Source organism: Hipposideros armiger, unplaced genomic scaffold (genome assembly GCF_001890085.2).
Source record: "Hipposideros armiger isolate ML-2016 unplaced genomic scaffold, ASM189008v1 scaffold_121, whole genome shotgun sequence".
Taxonomy (NCBI): domain Eukaryota; kingdom Metazoa; phylum Chordata; class Mammalia; order Chiroptera; family Hipposideridae; genus Hipposideros; species Hipposideros armiger.
The window spans coordinates 2970628-2992603 of NW_017731471.1; the positions used below are offsets into that span (position 1 = coordinate 2970628).

Sequence of the window (21976 nt, forward strand, 5' to 3'; positions counted from 1 at the left end):
TAGAGGGCAGTGTCACTGGCCCTCATATGTGGGATCTGAACCGGGGCCCTCTGGCATCCCAAGCCAGTTCTTAACCATCGCGCCACTTGGCCGACCCCAGAAAATTTTTGAGCAGCTGTCTCGTTTCATCTTTGGCCCTTCTAAAATATCCTTGGTCCCTTCTACATTTTACTGCAAAATGACATACATGGACTATCCAAAACATATCCCATGGATTGTTGGCTTTGAGAAATAATTTGCTTCTTATATCTATTTGCATATCTTCTCAATTTTTATATTTTTACTAATAACAGTTATGGGATGATTTCTATAAACTAGACATACTGTAATAAGACATTATGTTGGGAAGAACTCTGTCTTTTAAATGGTCTTATATTCATTTTTTTGTATCCAAAATAATTATCAAATGCTAATCAACCACACTACTTTTTAACTGTTCAAAGATTTTTAAAACATGCTCATTTGGGGGATAAAAATTAAATAGACAATACTTTCTCAAAGTCTGTATTTCAAATATTACAACTTAATTTATATTCGACACATATGCATATACAGTTACAATTAAATGAAAATATTTGGCTATCTATGTATATCTGTAAGGATTATCTATTTATCTTTACTAATTTTTTAGTATAGTCAAAGTAACTTGAGGACTAGGTTTTTCATCTTTAATATGTCCAATATAGCAGTTTTTCTTGAGATGTGGGACTCAGAATTGCCCCATATAAATTTCTTATATAAATTGCCCCATATAAATATAAATTGCCCCATATAAATTTGAAAATACTCTTACGTCTAAGAGCATTAGTGATGCAACAGTAAATTTCTTGGTCTCCTGGCAACAGTACCCATGGTATTGTAACAAGTGTAGTGCAGAGAATGTGGGGAGATCAGTTGATGGGAACTCTGGAGAAGGAAGTTAGTCTCCAGAGTAGGAGTAGGAGTGCTGTTAAATTTGAAAAAGCAAGCTACCAAAAGACATGGTGAGAAATCCCATAGAGAGGGAGTTTTGTTACTTTTTATATTAGTTTCAACTATGAGTAGACATCGAAATTGACATAGAAATTATATTAGAAACATTTTATTCAACAAAAATGTGTATAATGAATTTCTTAGAGAATAGTTTTTTATTAATAATTGTGTCTATAATTATAGTTGTGGTAAAACTGAACTCAGTTAATGTACTAAAAATGCATCAGTAATTATTTTAATATTTTACTTTCTGTGCTAAGTCAACAGTGATAGATGAGAGACATAATATAACTGATGTATTAATGTAGTATCACAAATTATGTTTATTTACAGCTCCAGGATAAGGGAATTACAAAATCCCCATATTAACTAATATATTGATAATCTCAGTAAATAGCCTTATATTAAATTATTTTCAAAATTTAACATATAACATTTCTAAAGTGAAGTATTAGAGTAAAATTCTGTACCGTTTTTTTAGATATCAAGTATGTTTAACTACTATATACTATGTATCAGTGAAAGAAAGTTATAGCTAGGTAATCTAGTATGTTTATATAGTTTTTTCTGTAAACCTGTACTTTCTTTCAAGATTTTCTTTCTTCCTATTAAGCACTCATCAGTTTCCTTTTGTATAGGCTCTAGGTACCTTAAAAGTAAATTTTATTTTTATGCTAATAGAGTAATTTCATGCAAGTAAAGATTAGAAACAATCGGATTAGTATAATTAATACTAATAATACATTTAGTGGAATTTATTAAGGCAATTCTATTTTAAACTATCAAGGACTGAATTTTGAAATTGTTTCTTTAAAGGAACAATTCAGCTGCTTCTCTTGTGAGAAGTGGCAATGGGATAAATGGGAGGTATGAGATATGGGGAAAATCATAAAGACCTAAATACTTTTAGCCAAACCAAGAGCAGAAGATATTGAAGTGAGGGAGGGAACTCTTCATGATAAAGAGTGTTAAGGAAAAAAGACACTAGGAAAGCAAACCACTTGTTTCAAAAAAACTGCCTTCTGGGCATGAATTTAAGTTTGTGTTTATGTTGGCAACAATTGAAGAAGTGTGGGGAGGAGGAGGAGGAGGAGTTATTCGTGCTTCTGTGTGTGTGTGTGTGTGTGTGTGTGTTTGTGTGGGGGGGAGGTAGGAAAGACACAGGCCAGACAGTATTTATATGTGTGTGTGTAGGCGCGCACGCTCGCTCACATGCATGTGATGGGGGAGTGTTAGGGAGTGGGAAGTAGTAAAGGCACAGGCCAGACAGCTTTATTTGTGTGGGGGGCAAAAGGGGTGGATTGGTGGGAGGTAGGAAAGACACAGGCCAGACAGTATTTATGGGGATGAGAGAAAATTGGTTTTCTGTGTGGGAAGGAAGGAAAGGTCGTATTATTCCACCAGAGAAAGTCGAGCACTAAAGGAAAAAGGAAAGTAGTAGAGAGATTGCCCGCCTGGGGTAGATGGAACCCATATGACTCAATACTACGGACTACCTTAAATTGTGTGACGACAGGTTGCCATGGAAATGGTTTGTGCTACCAGGGGGACGAGCCTGGGAGGAAGGGAAGTCTGTGGAGTGGGCGAGCGGGACTAGAGGGGTGTGTTGGGGGGAAGTCATTTCAGCACCTAGTTGCCTTTGGACAGCAGCGGTTTAGCAGCCCTGGCAGCTGTTGCAAGTGCTTGTTGCTCTCTGCGTTCTTTGCTTTCTTCCTTAATTTCTTTCTTTGCTTTCTTCTCCCCTTATTCCTTCCTTCTTATTTTAATTTATGCATTTATCTTTCTTTCTCTCTCCCTCTGACCACCCCTCCCCTTTTCCTGTGTCCTTTACCATAGCAGGCTCCCTCCAGAGCCTCACTATAGGGGCACGTCCCTTCCCCTTCCAGTAGCTCCCTGCCTGGATGGATTCGAAGAGAGCAGCAATTGGTAAAGTGAGTTCTCATGACTGCCAGGGTGTGGTGAGGGGAGAGGGTAAGAGACGCTAATATATGAGACTTTTTCCTCGAGCATTCTAGTGAGTTTCTACTTTCCTGCTTCTTCAGATAGTATTCATGAATCATGTGGAAGGTGTATATGCTGGTGGCTATAATTCTAGAGTTTCCTTCATTCTCCAGAGAATCCTTGATCCCTTGCATATTGACAAGGTTATCCACAAAGGGATAACAGATCCAGAGTGACTTGGGGAATGCTTACCTGGTTACTGGGTTTAATGTGTGAGTTATGGTGAGCTGAACAGGGTCCAGTGCAGAGGGGATGGAGCTTTGGTCTCACTAGGTAGCTTTAGCTCCCAAATTGCCCAGAAGCCTGTTGCACATCAGAGTCTTCTCAGGGATATCTCCTCCAAGTCAGTCCCTCCAATGTGAACTAGAGCTCTCTCTGGCCAACTCCCCTTTCTGATGTTGATGGCAGTTTGGAGAGGCAGCAACTCTTTGCATTAGGTACATCAGAAGCAACAGAATCTTGACTTGGTGGTTATTGAATCCCATAGCTATCAACCTCTAACAGCCACTGTAAGGAGCAGAGGGAAAGAGGAAGGGGGCAATACTGCTGCTGGGAGCTCTCACACGTCCCACTGTGAGGGATTGGCGTTAAATCTTAAAAGGAGTTGGGAGATTATTTCCTCAGAACAGCGCACACTATAACACTTAAAAGCAACAAATAACATGCACAGCAACACACACACACACAAACAAACACAAGAAAGTGTATGTATGTGGGTTGGGGCAGAGTGGGAAGAAAGTTATAAGATTTCTCTGGAATTAGGGGGTTGGGTTCTAATCTGGGGGAAGGCAGTTCCTTTTAAGCTTCTGAGCTTCATGCTTTTAAATCCAGCGCTTTTCTTCTTTGAGATCTTTGTGTTCTTTAGGTACCTGGCATGTTTATATTATTTGTTCCAGTGCACCTTTCATGTGAGTTTTTCAACTAAAAAACCCTCTTTTAGTATTGTTCTACCCACATATTTATAATAATTTTACAAACAAGTTATTTACCTCTTCATCAATGACAGAAAACCAGGAATACATGTTAAATTCTCAATCAGTGAGAACACTGACTATTAGAATTGTAAATGGAGCTAAGTATAGTATTTGAAAAGAGATGGTCATATGTGGACAGAATGACAGACCAGGATATAAATAACACTAAAACAGAAACTATATGCCTGCCTTGTTGTGGGTCTGAATACAAACTAGAAACCTTGAACACTTACACCATCTTTTGGTACAGGACAAATTGATGTTCTCCTTCCTCTCCCTTCATTGGGCCAAACCTAATTCTAATAAATCCAATAACATCTCTGAGCACTTTGCCACTCCTAGTAATTGAAAATGAAGTTATTTCACATATTTTTAACATAATTAAAACATTTTTTAAATTAAGAAAATTAAAAATAAATATATTTTTCTCAAGCTTCACAATTATCTAAGGTACATTTGTAAGAGGCTATAAATTTGGAAAACGAATTCACTCATTTCATTAGTAGAATCCTGGACAAATTAATCTTTGCAACTCGAAAAGTTTTGTAACTTGACCTAAATTGGAACTGTTTTAGTATTAATGGTGATGTGACTCATTCTTCAAAACCAAATTTTAAAATGACTAATGCTAAAAGTGAACTGATATTGAGAATTCCCTTCCAAATCTTTAAATGCTGTAGACTTGTAATATCAACAGTGCATTATGGCATAAGTGATGTAGTGTTTTGTGATGTAAGTATTGTTCTAGGATGCAAGAACTGTGGTTAATCATAAAAAATTATATGTACACAATAATGAAAGCTTTACATAAACATTCAAATAACTTAATCTTCCTATGACTTCCTCATGCTCGTTCAAACACATCAGTGCTTACAGCTCTTTTTTAATTTGTCTAGTAGGTCTTCCGGTTCGTACTGGAAGGTCCCAAAAAATTAAAAAAAGAAGAAGCACATATCAATATAGTTCTAAATTCAACAACACATAGACAAAATAAGTATTGGAATTTTTATCTATATTAAAAATTTTGGAAATGTACAGCTTCCCTTTTAAATGTTTATACTTTTTTATTTAAAACATTCATCCTTTGCCAGCATTTAATCTGAAATATATTTTAAGATTGCTTTGTAATTAAATCTTTTGAATGTAATAGGCTAACATAAAAGTCCACAAGCAGAAATAGACAAATACCTTATTATAATCATCAACTTTTAGTCAAGATATTTATTTATTTGTTTGTTTTATTAGTTTCAGCTGTACAAAACAATACAATAGTTAGACATTCACACCTCTCACAAAGTGATAAAAACCCTCCCCAGTCTGCTACCCCTCTGCCATCGTATATAGCTGTTGCAATTCCATTGACTCTATTCCCTATGCTGTACTCCACATCCTGTGACTATGTATGTATGTGTATATATACATGTATATCTATTAAATTATAGTTGGTATTAAATATTATTCAGAGGGGATTGAGGATAAGGAAGAAGGTGAGGGGATTAGAAAGCAGAAATTGGTAACTACAGTATTGCCACGAGAATGTGGAAGACAGTTTGGGGAATATAATCAATAATATTGTAAAGATTTTGTAGGATGTCAGATGGGCACTTGTCTTTTTAGGGAAACCACTTCATGACTACTGCACTGTACATCTGAAGCTGAAGCTGAGTAAAATTGAATGCCAAGATATTTATTTTGAACAGATTATAAAATAGCTGTCTATTTAGAGCAACTGATAAACACATTGTGATTATAGTGTTCATAAGAAGAATGATATAAGATGTCCACAGAGGTTAATGTTAGTACTAGTTCTTATAGGGAAGGATTTCCTTTAAAATATTTTGCATCTACAGTTAGACCCTAAGTACAGGCTTATTTATATGTTTCCTTGTAAGCAAAACCTACTCTGATTTTAGTGAAATAAAAAACAAAGTAATCTGGTCGATAATATTATAATAACTATTTACAGTGTCAGATGGGTAATAGACTTATTGGAGTTATCACTTTGTTAGGTATATAAATGTCTAATCACTATGTCATTTTGTACACCTGAAACTAACAAAAAAAAAAGACAAAATTAAAACAAGAACTAATGAATCTAATTGAAAGGAAAAACTGGTTCTTTAGAATTTTTAACTTCCATTTTACTTTATATACATTTTTAAAACTTCAGCCATCATATATTTTTTAAAAGAAATGTCAGATGGGCCGGCCGAGTGGCTCAGTTGGTTAAGAACGTGAGCTCTGAGCAACAGGGTCACCGATTGGATTCCCACATGGGCCAAGTGAGCTGCACCCGAGCTGAGCTACCCCTGAGCTGCCAACAGGTGGCAGGATGGCTCATCTGGTGAGAGCACGTGCTCCTAACAAGGTTGCCAGCTGACTCCTGCATGGGATGGTGGGCTATGCCCACCCACAACTCAGACTAAACAGGGCACCTTGAGCTGAGCTGTCTCGAGCTGCCGCGGGCAGCCGGATAACTCAGTGGTTAGAGTGTGCGCTCTTAGGAACAAGGTTTTTAGTTTGACTTCTGCATGGGATGGTGGGCTGCACCCACCTGCAACTAAAGTTGAACACAGCACCTTGAGCTGAACGACCGCGAGCTGCCAATGGTGGCCAGATGGTGACTGGATTTGGAGCTGAGCTAGCTGCACCCTCCACAACTAAGATTGAAGGACAACAACTTGGCTGTTCCCCTTCCCCAATTCCCCAATAAAATCTTTTTAAAAAGTCAGATATTGTAGGTATAATTTAGTATGACAGATATAGAGGGAGTCTGTCTCAAAATGTTGTAACTAAGAATCTTCATTCAAAGACAGATCAGACTACATGCAGTCAACTTGAAGTATATGTACCTTTTACTTACATCCTGCTACTAGTTTGCCCTGGCATATAATCTGAACTAATAGGTAGAGTCATCTTTATCTCTTTGAAGGGGTATATTGGGTTGTCGGAAAAGTCATGATGCATTTTTGCGATGAAAAACAGAAAAAGTACGTCATGACTTTTCCGACAACCCAATATGTTCTGATTTAGTGGCCATTCTAAGCATTGCTTTAAGAATATATAGATACATACTCTCGTACAAATATCTATTTGCAGTCCTTTGTGAAATGTTTGGCAAGTAACTTGTTTTGCCTTGCATTCCCAGTGAATTTAAGCAGTTGAATAATGAAATCCATTTTGTTTTGTGGGTTTTTAAATTAAATTTATTGGGGTGACATTGGTTAATAAAATTACATATATTTCAAGTGTATAATTCTATAATACATCATCTATGTATTGCATTGTGTGTTCACCGCCCAGTCAGTTCTCCTTGTATCACCATATATTTCACCCACTTTTCCCTCTTCTACCACACCCTCTCGCCCCATACCCTCTGGTAACCACTAAACTCTTGTCTGTGTCTATGAGTTATAGCTTGTTTGTCTTGTTCATCCATTATTGTTTTTTATTTCAGTGTTTGCTGTAGTTGTATATATTATAGGCACACTGATATTAGTTAAGCTAGATGGACAAAGTAATAGCTTTAAGCATAAATTGGGAGAAGGCAGAGAGTCAGAACAAGATGTATATGCTCTACCAAATAGTGAACTGCTGATCTCCACATTTGGAGAAAAATGATTAAATTAAGAATTTCAGGTTTTGTGCTTTTGTTTAGGTTTATATGGCAAATTATTGAAGGATTTTTGCCTAGAATTTGAACTTTCAGTCCATGAAAATGCAGCTTTATACTTCATCCTCAATAGACATACTTTCAATAACTAGAACTGTCCCATACCCAAGACAGAGACATAAGCAATGTAGATGTATTGTTGGAATTTCCCCAACTTTAAAATAATAAAGTCATCCAGAGTTTATATTTATCCATGCTTTTTGGTTCAGCAATTCAAATTAAATTTCCCAATAACTTTTGTGATGTTTTTTACTTTGATATAGAATAACTATTTGCTTCTGTTATATAAGGTATAATAGTTAAATTTTGAGCCATAATCCATATATGAAGACAAGTCTTATTATTTTAACATCGTATTAGATAATTTGTACTTATCACACTGATATTGTACATTACATGAAAATGAATAGTAGATGTGCCAAAAAAGCATAACATTACCCGCAAATCTTAATTGTCCATGTTAATAGAGGTGAGCATTGGTGGAAGTGTGTATAGACACCAGATCAATGTAATTATTTATTTTTATTCCACTGTGACATGGATTTCATTATATTTTTGTGCTCATATGTCTATATGTGTATATGTATTTGTATGCGTGTCACAAATATGTCAAATAATCATGTATCACAGATTTATTTTTTTTTGTATAACAGATTTATTTTCATAATTATGCTTTTCTTTCTAAAGCTATTTTTAAAAAATTCTAATTGGCATTTTCTGTGCATATCACTATAGAAGTGGTCAGTGAGATGGTAGCTTAGAATTCCTAGGTTGGTAATGATACATTAATTCAATAGCAAAATAGGCTTGATTTAAAGAATAGGTTTATTATCATGCTAAGCAAAAGCGTCAGACAGAAAAAGTCAAGAACCACATGATTTCACTCATATGTGAAATATAAAACTGAAAGCAACAAACAAATAAGGCAAACAAACAAAAACTCATAGACACAGACAATAGTGTAGTGGTTACCAGAGGGTAAGGGGGGAGGTAAAAGAGAGTAAAGGGGGTCAAACTTATGTGCCGGAAGGAGACTTCACTTTGGGTGAACATACAATGCTGTATATAGAGGATGCATTACAAATTGTACACTTGAAACCTATATAATTTTACTAACCAATGTCACCTCAATAAATTTAATATAAATAAATAAATAAATAAATAAATAAATAAATAAATTTATGTAGTTGTGGATAGAGAAAGGTAAACACATCTTAACTGATTATTAAAGCTCTGATTTTGACAGTTAATATATCGCTCAACCAAGGGCACAGTTTTCCCACATCCTAGCAAGTTGATTTCACTGGTAATTTTTTAACAAGAAATACTAGGCTTAAAATATTCTATATGTGTGTCTTTAAAGCTCTGTAGATAATTCTGAAGACCAGAAAGTTTGGGTATCATTAACATAGGTAATCAAGAGGCAACTAGATACTTGCACAATGATGATCAGTTTTCCTACACCTCATTTCTAGTGTAATGTAAAATTAAACTTTGGACCTCTTTTTTGTCCTTGCAAGTTCTTATATGATTCTGTCTGGGAAACAAAATTCTGATCTTTCCTTTCCTAATCTAATACGTATGAGCAGATGCAAGATATAAAGTGAGACTGTTTCTTGATTTGAAAGACATCTTTTTTTTTCAATTACTGTTAAAATTCAATATTATTTTACATTATTTTCAGGGGTATAGTATAATAGTTTAGACATTTTTATAATTTACAAAGTAATCCCTCCAATTAGCCTAGTACTCGGCACTATACATAGTTATTACAATATTATTGATTATTTTCCCTGTGCTGTACTTTACATCCCCATGACTATTTTGTAACTACCAATCTGTACATCTTAATCCCTTCACCTTTTTCACCCAGCTCCCCAACCCCCCTCCCATCTGGTAACCATCAATTTGTTCTCTGTATCTAAGTCTGTTTCTGTTTTGTTTGTTCATTTATTTTGTTCTTTAGATTCCACAAATAAGTGAGACCATATAGTATTTGACTTTCTCTGTCTGACATATTTCATTTAGTGTAATACCCTGTAGGTCCCATCCATGTTGTCACAAATGGTAAGATTTCATTTCTTTTTTATGGCCAAGTAATATTCCATTTATATATATGTACCACTTCTCCTTTATCCAGTTGTCTATTGATGGTCACTAAGGTTGCCTTTTGATCAAGGATTCCTGCATTCTGGCAATTAGATAGTTAACTTACTGATGTCTTTCGATGTTTTTATTTTAATATGAAGATCCTGGAAACTTCTGTATGGAAAAGAATTTGGTATTTCAGTAACATCAGTATATCAATGTAAATGATCTTTATTTTCAGAGCATTGGTGATTAGAAATATAGATTTACCTGGGGATTGTGGGCGTGGGGTGAGGTAATTCGATTTTTAACTTTTCACTAATATTGACCAATGACATTTGCCATTAAGGAAAGGAAAATTGCTGTTTGCAAAATAAATTTGTGTATTAAAAAGGAATTTGGAACTTTTTCTGTATCACTTAAAATGATATAGTTTACATGTGACATTTCTAAAAAAATTATTAGGTAAGTGGTTGATTTTCCTAAAGCCTTTACATGCAGCCAGCCAACATTATGAATTATTACTTTTCTAGATTGAAAATTTGAGTTTAACAAACTTTGTTGGCTTCAAACAATTCAGTGATAATTCCAGGAAAAGAAATTAGAAAATAGGCATGCGAATTCTTAATGCATATTCTTTCCTTCATGTAGCATCTTGCTCTTTCCAATGTCTTAAAGACACAATACAGATCATTTCATTTGATGGATGAATGACCAAAATCCAACTCTCTGATGTACAGTCAATTCAGCCCATTCATCTTTAAGTATTGATTTAGATGTTCACATAGCTGATGAAACTGTCTGAATATTAGTAATTAATGTGGCTTAAAGTAAAACAAACAACACATTATCACACAGTAAAAATAAATACTCTTTCATTCATAATACGGGGATTTCATATAAATAAACAAATAGGCTTAGTCTCATCTTCTCACTGACACAGATTTGTCATTGTTTAATTGGCCTTTTGCAAAATGCTTGGACTGTAAAAGTTGGTTATACGGATGTCAAATAAGATGATTCTATTTTGCCCTAGTTTTACTAGGGAAATATGTGAAGTGTGATTAAAAAATACACTGAATGTTTAAATAAAAAATATTATAGTAAAAGACACATTAACATTAATCCCCCCCAAAATACTCCTCCTCTCTTCAAACACACTTATCCCATCATTCTTGGCACTTCCTGAAGCAGTTCTGGAAGTCCCTTTTGTGAGTGTCTTTAGTTGCACTGTCATGGCTGCCTCAATGTCCTGAATCATTTTGACTTTGGGGAAGAGCCAGAAGTCACACGGTGCCAGATCCACTGAACAAGGTGGATGAGGACACACCATAATATTTTTATTTGACAAAAATTGCCATATTCCAGAAGCGATGTGTGACACGGGGCATTGTCATGATGGAGGATGATTTAGGGCACTCTTCTCTCAACCGTAGCTCACACCTGACTGATGGCACTGAACAAGTTGAAACATGTCACACATTGTTACTAAGGTTTGACACACAGCTTCCTGTATTGAAGATCCCCAACTGTTCATTGGATGGCACTCGACAGCAGCATTCACCATATTTGTTGATCACAGCGGAAAGGCTCCATGCCACACATCACTTCTGGTATGGCAATTTCTGTCAAAAACTTTACAGTGTGTCCTCATTCACCTTATTCACCATATCTAGCACTGTGCAACTTCTGGCTCTTTCCCAAAGTCAAAATGACCATGAAAGGTAAACATTTTGAATTTTTCAGGACATCGAGGCAGCCATGACAGTGCAAATAAAGACACAAAAGAGAGCTTCCAGAACTGCTACAGAAAGTGGCAAGAACCATGGAATGAGTGTGTTTGAAGCGAGGTGGATTAATGGCAATATATCTTTTACTGTAATATGTATTTTTTTAAATTTAAACATTCACCATATTTTGGTCACACCTCATATATTACTAAATTCTAAATATTCAGATACTGATATAATAGCTCTCTAGATAGGAAAAATATAAATATTGTCTACACAAATATGTCTTAAGCTTCATATAATTTTTATTTCTGGAATTCAGGAAAGAATGCTTAAACCCAAAGCTATGCCCATAATGAACTTTATTTACTTTCCTAGATTTATTAGCTTAAACAGCTTAATAAAGTATTTGAAGATCTATGTAATAACTCTAATTGTGCCTAATTGCATAATGATAGAATTATATTTAATTGTGTTTATAGTGTCTATAATTTAATTTAATTTTCTAACACTCCCAACCTTAAAATTTTCATGCATATCATAATACACATCTGCAGAAAACCTTTTTTAAAGCCCAGGAATCTTATGCTTTTGTATATTTTTACTCTTATTTTGTAGACAAATTTTGTAGTCTCATTTGTTGTTTCATTTGAAAGTGACATTCATTATTTCCTTTGATAAACTGTTTTTAAAGGGTTACGGGGAACATAGAAGAGGTGATAAATTAGGTACTATCCTTATCCTCAGGCAATTCAAGGAATTCATACTGTAATCATGGCTTTCAGTAATATTTTTTAAAATGAGAACAGTAATATATATGAAACTGAAATATTGATATATATATATATAATTAATGAGTGATCTGATGCTTTTGGATTAAAGATGTTATATATTGCTTTTGAACATTATCCCATCATTATGCCATTAAGTCAGTTGGGTCTAATACACAGACATTCTATCTGATCTCACTTTAAATTCATGACAACTAACCTCAATGATATATTATGAGTATCTCATGAACAAAATTTATAACACAAAACAAATACAATCATCATAGTATTTATATGAATAAAGATTGAGAAAGGCCACCATTTTACATAAAAACTAATTAGAATTCTAACAAATCCCAGAGAATGCCTGTTTGCATGCACCAATGGATCTAACAATTTTGACATAATCATAGTGGCTTTATTTCACTTATAGATTTAACCACAATTAAATACATTGATAATTTACTTCCTAGTATTAGTTTGTTTTATGTAGAGGGTAAGTCTATTTTTAACTTTTTCATATGCTTTAGGTATAAAACTGATTGCAAGATGCTAACATTTCTTCTCAATATTTTGCTTGTTTTCTAGTTGACCTCCTAACTTCACAATGTCTGAAATAGGATTCAGCAATCTCACTTGGGATCAAGTTAAAATACTTGATAAAGTGTTAGATGAAGTAATTCCAATTCATGGAAAGGGGAATTTCCCCACATTGGAGGTAAAACCAAAATATATAATACGTGTTGTAAAAGATCAACTGATAGAAAAAGGAATTGTTGTTAAAGATACCCGGTTGAATGGTTCCACAGCAAGTTACATACTTGCAAGCCACAAAGGAATCAGCTATAAGGATCTGGATGTTATTTTTGGTATTGAACTGTCAAGTGAGGAAGAATTTCATGTTGTTAAAGATGCAGTTCTAGGTTGTCTACTGGACTTTTTACCAAAAGGTGTAAAAAAGGACAAGATCACCCTAAAGATCATGAAAGATGCTTATGTTCAGAAGATGGTCAAAATTTGCAATAAGCATGATCGCTGGAGTCTCATCTCTCTTTCAAATAACACTGGGAAGAATGTCGAGCTAAAATTTGTGAATTCGCTCAGACGACAATTTGAATTTAGTGTTGATTCCTTTCAAATTCTTTTGGATCCTATGTTAGACTTCTACAGTGACAAAAATGCTAAGCTCACCCAAGAATCCTATCCTGTTGTGGTCGCTGAAAGCATGTATGGCAACTTCCAAGAAGCAATGACCCATTTGCAACACAAGCTTATATCTACCAGAAAACCTGAAGAGATTAGAGGTGGTGGCCTTCTGAAGTACATCAACTTGCTGGTTCGTGACTTTAAGCCAGCTCTTGAGGCAGAAATCAAGATCCTGGAACGTTATATGTGTTCTAGATTCTTCATTGATTTTCCTGATGTAGCAGAACAACAAAAGAAGATTGACTCATACCTCTGCAACCATTTCATAGGCGAAGAAAAGAGCAAATATGAGTACCTTATGACCTTGCGTCGAGTTGTGGATGAAAGCACAGTTTGCCTCATGCATAATGAAAGAAGAGAGACTCTCAACATGATCACTTTTATGGCTTTAAAAGTACTTGGAGAACAGAATGTCCTACCCAGTACAGACAGTGTAACTTGCTTTTATCAGCCTGCTCCATACTATACTTTTCAGGGAGGGTACCCTTATTATGTAACATCTGGACCACCACCTATTTTCTTTCAGCCATACCACCCACTGCACTTTTATATGCCAAATGGTATGGTTTAAAAAACACACACACAACAGAAACTTTGCTTTAATTGAACACCTCTTAAAAGCAAGTTTCCAAATTACATAAAATTTAAGATCTATTTTTATTTTTATACACTTACCAACTATTTTCATCAATTATAGCTTAAACATCATAATAAATACAATATCATCTGTGAACTGACCACTTCAAATATTTTTCAAATGTTACTGATTAACTAAAATAATTTTTAATGTGGTGGACCACTTAAAGTGATTTTCAAATCTTACTATTGATGACTTTCAAATTTGCAATGACAAATACATTAGAGATGCCTGCACCTTTGATTAAAATATAAAAAACAGATTCGTGTTTTAAAATCCAGAGGTAAAGGCAAGTGCCAGCAATTTTGTATTCAATCAATTCCTTTGTTACGTTCACATCATTTTTCTCTAGTGAATATTGCCATGAATGATTTTTCAATACTTAACAAAAATGCCTAATTTCAAAGACAACAGATGCAGAAGACATTAAAACCCTGCCCTTTGCAGGCATTTATTTTGTTTCTCAATTAAATTGGGTTAGATAAAAGAAATCCTACCATCGTTTGAATGAACACTGAAAAAACTGGTTCTGGAAAACACTGGACATTAGTAATTTATCAACTATCAAATAAGCTAGTTAATTTGTGGATATGAAGAATAATATCATCCATCTGTACAACCAATACTGTGATGAGTTCTACAGGTTTTTTTCATTTTACCCCCAAATAAGTTGAAAAGAACAAAAATGACCAACGATGAATACGAAAGTTTATCATCATCTCTTAAAAAGAGACTTTGAATGGCAAAAAGCAAAAACCAGAGGTTTTTAGCCATGACATTTTTCAGTTTTGTGAACTTCTTGACCAGCATCTTAATATATCTGGAGACATTCAGTGCTAGTCAGTGAAAATATGTTCAATGTAACCAAATGAAGTGTTTTGGTGTTTTTTGTTCATTTTGCCCTTACCAAAGATTAGTTTCTAACATACCACTCAAGTGCCTCCTGTGTGAGTTTTTGCATAACACTAATTTATTCAACAATTGCATATGTTCATCAGGTATCTGAATACTCAGTACATCAAATATGCTGCTATCAAATCTACCAGTGAGATTAAAACAGTATTTTCTTTGCATAATGAAGAATATAATCCATGACAAGTATTATTTGGTATGACAGAAGGGAAGCTGTCCTGAGTGTATGTAGATAAGACCATCAGAAAACTTCAATATTTTTACTTGCTTCTGATTTTTTTGAGTTTTCATCTCAGTTTTCATTGATCATTCCAAATTTTTCTATCATAACATGGTCCAGCAGGCATATTCTGAGAATATGTCACTTATAGACTGTGCTTAATCTGTCTTGTCTGTATTACAGTATTGGGCACAACAATTACACCAAATACGGAATTTTCAAATAACCAGTATTTCTGAGATTTTTATACCACAGCACCACTGGCTATCAGTATTTTTTAGTGAATTATATTAAAATATATGCATACACCAGGCACACAACACAGGTTTTAAAACATATGTATTGACCTCCTTGCTTGAGACAAAGAATTAATAAATGTTGTCTGTATTAAACAGAAAATTCAGTAATTTATCAACATAATGTATTGGCTAAAAATGATTGATCTGTCTGCCCTAAGTATAGTTAGTTTTCAGTTTTGGAGAGTGCTTGAATGGAATACTGAAGGGGTATATGCTATATTAACAGTACCAAAAAATAAGAAAATAATTCCAAAACCTATAGGAAAAGTGTTTAAGAAGAAAAGAACTATAATAGTGATGAGTCACAGGTAAAGGTTCAGTATTTTCCAGAGTAGTTTATGCTGAATAGCATAATTCTGAAGCTTTTGGAAACATCCCCCATGTGCTTCTTTAGCTTCGTTTGAGAATTTGAACTCCATCCCTGAAAAGCAAATCCCCTGCGGTATTTTCCTAAACCTTTAAATCCTGCTAGTAGAATGGCCTGCTGCCTAACATTTCACGCATGTGTTTCCATTATAGTAAAAGCTTACAATTGGCATGTAAGATTTTCTCGAGAGGGAATCCAAACCTATTGGATGGGAATGGTATCACTAAAGGAAAAGCTATAGCTTTATCTTTCATGGCTTTCTTTATGTAGATATCATCACTAAGCTAGGGTATCCTTTGCTCCCATCCAAGTAGAAAACTGTTGATCGTCAATAGTGTATGAGTATCATTCCAGGATTAGGCTAGTTGCCTTGAGAAACAGTATTATCTCATTCTGTACATTAGGATAATAAATGGACACTTTTTTCTATAAAGAAGTGAGTATTAGCCTCTTGGTATAAGGGAGTTAATAGAAGTTAAGTTACAAAATCCAACTATAGAGCATATGTCATCCCATTACAAGAGGAAATGTTATTTTCTTTTCCTAATTTATTTTATACAAATCCAAGACTGAGTCTTGTTTTGGAGTTTAGGAGTTGTTCCCCCACCCCAGAAACCTAACCAAAGCCAAAACAGAAAAACTTTCTGATATAGTTCTAGCATTCATATCAGTGGGACACATTTGGTGTTAGTTACAATTACATATTTTTTAAACCAAAATATTCTTACATTTTGCAGATACCCACACATTATTATCAAAGTTATACTAGTGAAGTATTTGTAACTTTTAAATTCAGGGATATTCTTCTAATAGTGACTGATGTCCAGTTTAGTCAAAAAAGTTGAAGTAATAGGTTAACTTGTTTTAAATGAGAGAAAGCCCAGCTAAATTAAACACAAAATATCAGAGCTAGAACAGTTGTGAACTTCTCCAAAAAATTGGGAAAGCATCCTTGGCCCAAATTCCATTTTTTATATTATTTTAGAAAGTTAGTTTTAGGTATTAATAAATATATCAATATACAAAATGCTTAAGATATGATTAAAACTCCTTTCATTCAGTGGATCTGTTATCTGGAAGTATTCATCCAACTTTAAATATAAGAAGTTAAAGTATGTAACTGAGAAAATTTTTGACGTTTTAAAGTTTGTAATACGTTTCAAAATTACACTAATCTATGAATACAGCAGTACCATTTATAGAGGATTTTAAAAAATAATTGACTATGAATTAACATTAAAACAGGATTGGAAGATATGTGGGATTACAAATTTGGTAAACATTCTTATGAAGACCATTTTGGCAAGGCATAAAAGCCAACATTCTAACCTTTGGGATTCATTTGCTTTACCTTTATAAAAGAAAATACATTTAATGAGGTTTAGTTTTTAGTTCTGCTGTCCTTTTTGTGGTTATATTTTATATGTTATAATGTTAAAATGTATAAATACATATTGGAAATTGTATTGCTGGTCCACCACTCCATTATATAAACATTTTTCCAGCATGTATTACTGGAGGCAGCTAATTTGTTAAAACATCAGTGTATTGCTGTTAGGTGCTTTCTGAAGGAAACAGTTTTTCTTAAATTTTGTGAGTTTGATTAAAAAAATACGATTTAGAGTATATACTGTCTGGAAACCAATTCAACACATAACATGATCTTTCAGCTTAACACATTATGCTTTTTGTTTGCATTGCTTTAATATGGAGCAATGTGAAATTATTTTTCACAGAATTGTGTCCAAGCTAGTGACACATGTATTAGTTTTTGAAACAACAGAAACCCCTTTTTGTTTAGTTGTAGCCCTTGAAAGAGAGCAACAGAAAATTTATAGATGAATTTTTGTACATGTGCTTTTTATTAACCCTCAAAAAACAGACTCCCTAACCTAGAAAAAGAGTACTATATAGATATACCTTTTAGTACCTCAGGGCTAAGAAATTAACCCCTGTAAATGCATAAGTGGCCTTTGTAAATGGGAAGTATTTTGAGAGGGCCTTCTTTGTAAAATTTTCTCTTGCAGCTCCAAATTCAAAGTGATGGATTTTATAAGTGTTAAATTCAAGTAGTTTCATGGTGATTTATGACAATTCACTTGTTATACATTCTAGATTGGTGGTAGAATTTAAACCATTCTCTAAAATTCTAACAAGTAGTCCACTTAATATTATAAATAGTGACCAAGTCACACTTGGTCTTTGGATCAACTAGAGAACCCAGAAGCCTAAGACTGAATTCTTGTTTTAGCATTTATACAACCCTAGAGATATCGGTGAGAGAGATTGGTCTCCATAAAAGTGACAGTAAAGATTGGTATGAGTGTTCACACTAATATCTTATTCAGCAAATTCATTTTTATTATAGGAGGACACCATTAAAAAAACTTTTCTATACAGAATTGGCTCCAATCCCAAATGGAAAAATAGTAAAAATATTATATCTTTAACTTGTAAAATCAGAATTAAAAAAGGAATTCCAGTATATGTGTACTAATCACTTCTAAAATGTTTCTTTAAAATAAAAACTGGTATTACATAGCCATTGACATTTAAAATTTTTGTTTTAAAAGTAGTTTTTTTCTTTTTAACAAATGTGCACCTCTCCCCAGTAAAATTAGTCAACCCAAACATATATTAGTGGATATTTGAATAAAGAGGATTGAAAATAATGTTCTGTAAGCCTTACACATGACCTCCATGAACAAAATAATTTCTATATAAATCATTTTCTTTATCGTTTTGGGAATTCTGTTAGAGTAGCTTTGGGACACTTAGTATTAAATGCCTTCCAAAAGCAATGGCTGCTTAGGAAGCGAACTCCATATAACTATTGCCTTATTGCAACACCTCCAGATTTATTATCAGGTAAAATGCTTTCAGATAATGTGAGTTTAAAAAAAATTAAATTATAAGTTTTTAAGGTTAAAAATCTACTTTTTAAAAAGCACCTAAATACATCTTTAAAGTGAAAGGCATCATCTTCTAGGTAAATAGTATATGTACTGAAACTGAAACCACACCAGGGAAGTTATCTGGTTTAGGAATGTAGAGGACTATATTTAATATGCTGTCAATAGATTTATATGAAATTCAGTGCCCATTTATTAAGTCAAAGAAAGTACCTCTGTAGAAAGGACATACAAATTATATTCCTGGCAGTTTACAAAAAGGAGGACATGTAATTCATGTTCCTGAAGAGCAAGTTTTTAATTACTCCACCTTTTCTTCCATCTTATCCTCATTTAATAAAATGACACCTTTCTGTGCTCACAGTGATATTGATGTAAGAAGGAAATGAAATCTAGGGGCAATTTACTATGGCTTATATACAAAAAGATAAAATAAGACTTTTACAAGTTTAGTTCCTAGTGAAGAGAGTGTCTGCAAATGTCAGGATTATTGACTAGTATAGAATTGTGATCATAGATGGTCCCATTCTAGAGAGTAAAGCTTTAATGTATGCATTGGGAAGAATCTAATTTTAGAACCTCTGATTTTTCAAGGTTTCTCTTAACTGGAAAACACTAACATTTCAATTCAAAGGCCATGATTCTAGAGATAAACACTCATTTTTTAGTTCTTTAAGAACCCTGGAATTCTAGACAACTAAATATGAAATCACTTATGGCTTACTGTACATTCAGAGATCAGACTGGTGTAAATTATAAATATTTATTAGTAAGAAATAGTCAAAATAATTTAAGCATTGTTATATGCTTTTGTATAATTTTTGGGAACTTTTAAAAGTTAGATAAGAAGTTGCATTTCAGTTTCAATTAGAATACATAAAAATGATCAAACCAATTTTTTTAAAAAATGAGCCACATATCAAATTTAATACATAAAATTATATGTGAAAATATACAAACTTACAAAAATTTTAAATTCCTATAGAATTAATGTTACATTAAAATATAAAACTATTAATAGGTTATTCATCTTCATTAATTATAATGCAGTATCACATTTATTGGAGAATTCCAGTATATTTCATATATTTGATTCCCAAAGCTTAAGTGTTTCCCAAAAAATATGGAAATAGGAGAAAAAAATGGCCATGGTGAGGAAGTCACTCTGAGTTTGTTCTCGCAACCCCCGGCAATTTTGGCAGCGAAAACACAACTCTGCGGGACACGCTGAGCAGCGAAGGGACTCCCACGAGGACTACTTAGAGGTGGGCAGACCCAGCGGGTTCGGGAATTGGGAGGCGAGGCGGTGGAGACACGGGTGGTGCCCGGGCTGCTGAGTCCGGGGATCTCAGCAGATCAGAGATTTTCCTCACCTGTCCTCCGGCCCACGCGCGCTGGGGTGGAGTCCTCAGGCCTCCCGCGAAGCAGAACTGAGGACTGAAGGCGTGTGAGCAGAGGCATGGACTGCTTGCACCCACGGCAGCGGAGACGGGGGATCTCAGTAGTTTGGAGAGTGCTCGCGGCTCACTCCCTACCCCGCTGGCGCTCGCTCTAAGCCAGAATCCTCTGGCCGTGCGCATTGCAGATCGGAGGAGGAGGGCGCGTGAAAGGAGGCATAGGCTGCTCGTGCCCACGGTGGCTGAGACGGGGGATCTCAGTAGATTGGAGAGTGCTCACCGCTCTCTCCCTAGCCCTCCAGCGTGCACGCGCTAAGGCAGAATCCTTAGGCGGCGCGCGAAGCAGAACGGGGGCATAGTCTGTCTGCTCGCGCGGCTGCAGAGCTGCGGGAATCCAGGACAAGGCAGACGGCTTTTGCAGCATCTGGACGCGCTCAGCCTCTGGTGCTGACCTTCCCGCCCGGTGTTCGTCAGGATTCACAGGGTGCAGTGGCTGGGGCAGAAATCTCAACCAGGGAGAAGAGGGAAATGAGAAGCGTGGAGACGCAGCCCACACCCCTCAGTGGTGGAGATGAAAGCAGCTTAGCCAGGGGGTGCCTGGTTGGAAGGGGCATTCTTTTTTTTTTCTTTTTTTTTTCTTTCTTCTCTCTTTCTTTTCGTCCCCTTTTCTCTCAGATAGGGAAGATAAACTGCATAGAAAAGTGCACACTCCCACCCTCCCTTAGAATCCTTGTCCCCCTCCCTGCCAGAACTGGAAACTGACTTCTGAAGAGAGAAATAAGCCAAAACAAAGGTGCTTCAACTCCCTGGGGGTTGAGTAATTTACATGTGAAAAGGCTACAGGTGGCACAGGAAGGCCTTCCAGCAGCTCTGAAAACCCCATCCCCCACCCTCCAACAGTCCCAGTGGAAAAAGCACCCGCACATCCAGTCCTCCGCGCAGGAAACTGAGTGCCTCTGGACAGACAGGAGCAGAAATAACACTGACTGTAAAAAAACTACTAATCATACCTCATTACTCCACTCATCTTAAATAGACCTATATTAAGGCGGTTAGCTCTGCCCCCACAAGACACACAGGAGTGTGTGTATTGCAGAGCAAAACCTGGGGAGAGCTTGGTGGACTTCAGCCAAGATTGAAACTGATTATCTCTCGTTTTTTCTCCCTTTTTGGTTTTCGTTTTGTTTTGGGTTTGTTTTTTGTTTGTTTGTTTTTATTGTTTTTAGTTGGGGCTTCTTTTGATAGGTTATATTGGTATTGTTAATTGGGTTCTCTTGGATATTCTGGGGTCTTGTTTTTTGTTTCCCATTGATTGCTTGCATTGGTTGGTTTTGGATTTTTCTATTTTATTAGGAATTTTAGTTTTTTCATATAGGCATATATAAAGGAGCATATATGTGGATATATATGTGCATATATATGGGGGTGTATATATATATTTTTTTTCTTTCTCTCTTTCTTTCTTTCCTTTTCTTCTAACCTCTCTCTCCATTCTTTCCTGCTTCCCTGTCATAGCTTGATTTACCTCCTCCGTTCCATTTTTTCTGCAAGTTTATTTTTTCTTTTTTTTTCTTTCATCTCTCTTTCTTTCTTTGCCTTTTCTTGTTGCCGTTGTTGTTTTTCTGCTTGTTTGTTTTTCTCCTTGTGCGTGATTGTTATTTCTATACATGTGGAGGGGAGGGTGAGGGTTGTTTTGTACATCAGAGAGTATCTGGTTACCTTTGGTGGCTGTCATGGATGTGTTCAGTGATCTGTTTTGCCCTAAAACATGCTCTGCAGCGGGGTCCAGCCAAAGAAGCACAAGAATCACCACACCCA

The 21976-nt window shown here is 35.2% G+C and overlaps 1 protein-coding gene and 1 pseudogene across 1 annotated transcript in view; one reads left to right on the forward strand and one right to left on the reverse strand.

Moving 5' to 3' along the window:
• Positions 1-3995, reverse strand: part of LOC109385668 (OTU domain-containing protein 6B pseudogene) — a 13546-nt pseudogene extending 9551 nt beyond the window's left edge.
• The window catches only part of TENT5D (terminal nucleotidyltransferase 5D), a 70468-nt gene extending 56419 nt beyond the window's left edge, over positions 1-14049 (forward strand). The window contains exon 4 of the mRNA XM_019648184.1: positions 12797-14049. Within this exon, the coding sequence (XP_019503729.1) occupies positions 12816-13985 (1170 nt within the window). The 5' untranslated portion in view covers positions 12797-12815 and the 3' untranslated portion in view covers positions 13986-14049. The remainder of the gene's footprint in view (positions 1-12796) is intronic.
• Positions 14050-21976: the final 7927 nt, after the last annotated feature.